Here is a 1,228-nt window from a genome sequence, read left to right as displayed (position 1 = left end):
ATGGGCACTCAGAGAAGACCTGTATTAAGATTGGGGATCCCAAACAAGAGCCCCTTTGGGGAGTCCATGACAGTCACTATGCCGTCACTGATTTCAGGGGATTCGTGTGAAACCCACGTGCAGGTGTTTGCAGGATCGGTGCATTCATTATTAAGACATTACAAGAGAAATGCTTGTCCTAGAAAGAAAAACTCACCGAAGCCACCAAAGACGTCCTCAAAAATCGGGGTCGGTGGACGATCCATACAGTTTTCACCCTGATAAACAAGTATTTCCTTCACAAGCTGGAGTCCATTTACAATCACAAAGTGCTCACTACCAAGCTGCATGCTAAAAACGTCACCATATTTTTCAGCATACTGGAAAAAAAGAAAAGATTGAGTGGTTTTGTTCACAGTTAAACTTGCTTGTTAATGAGAGTTAGGGACCTAAGATATGTGAGCAGCCAGGATTTTTGTTGGGGATATTTTTTATTTGACCAACTGCATGGTTGGGAGATTTAGAATACAATGCTTTACTTTCCCCCCAAAAATTATGATTAATAAGTTGTATTACAATGGCGCTGGAGGACCATGCTGTTCAAGCCCTCCTTTCTTGGCCCTGTGAGCTTACAACAAAACATTACAGGTGTTTGCAGCAAACAAAAAAAAGGGAATGAGGTAACAGTAGGAGAAAGCTGTTAAATCACTAGGACCACCTTATGTCTTTGCCTAAATGATCTCAAAATACAACAGCCCAAAGAGTCAAACCAAATCCTTCCTGCCTGGGACCTGGGACCTGCCTCCCCTGGTGAAGAAATCAAATATTCTGGTTGAAACAGTGTGCTCCTGTCCTGTCAGAGGCACTGGTGCTCTCTGGTTCATATGCTGCTTATTACCAACTGTGCTGCTCCCCCCTGGCTGGCCCTGACTGGAAGCTGTGAAAATAAATGGAATTACTGGGTTCCTCTGTGTCCCTTGGGGAAAAAAGAAGGGCAAAGGGGCCGAATATCACAGAATAATTTCTAAGCTCCTCTGGACCTTCTGGGTCACCTTCAGTCCTCGTGGGTTCCTGACTCATCGTCACTGCTTGTCCTACAGGCCTTTCTAGCCCTCGCACAACTTCCGTGCAAGTTCGTGCCAGCTCATACCTCCTAGGCTGGTTTAAAAGCCTTGTAATTAAATCATTCCAAGCTCTTCTGCAATGAACTCTTGAAAATCCTTTGGAGATCTTACCCGTCTCATTTCTC

At 44.5% G+C, this 1,228-nt stretch overlaps 1 protein-coding gene across 1 annotated transcript in view; it reads right to left on the bottom strand.

Annotated features, from left to right (window-relative positions):
• LOC102371261 (cytochrome P450 2J2-like) overlaps nucleotides 1-546 on the bottom strand; it is a 9,137-nt gene extending 8,591 nt beyond the window's left edge. Inside the window, 1 exon segment of the mRNA XM_025193145.1 lies at nucleotides 197-546. Coding sequence (XP_025048930.1) covers nucleotides 197-329 — 133 coding nt within the window. The 5' untranslated portion in view covers nucleotides 330-546.
• Nucleotides 547-1,228: the final 682 nt, after the last annotated feature.

This window comes from Alligator sinensis, unplaced genomic scaffold (genome assembly GCF_000455745.1).
Source record: "Alligator sinensis unplaced genomic scaffold, ASM45574v1 scaffold1559_1, whole genome shotgun sequence".
NCBI lineage: Eukaryota > Metazoa > Chordata > Crocodylia > Alligatoridae > Alligator > Alligator sinensis.
Note: the sequence above shows the minus strand (reverse complement) of the source record. Positions and strands in the feature narration are given on the sequence as shown.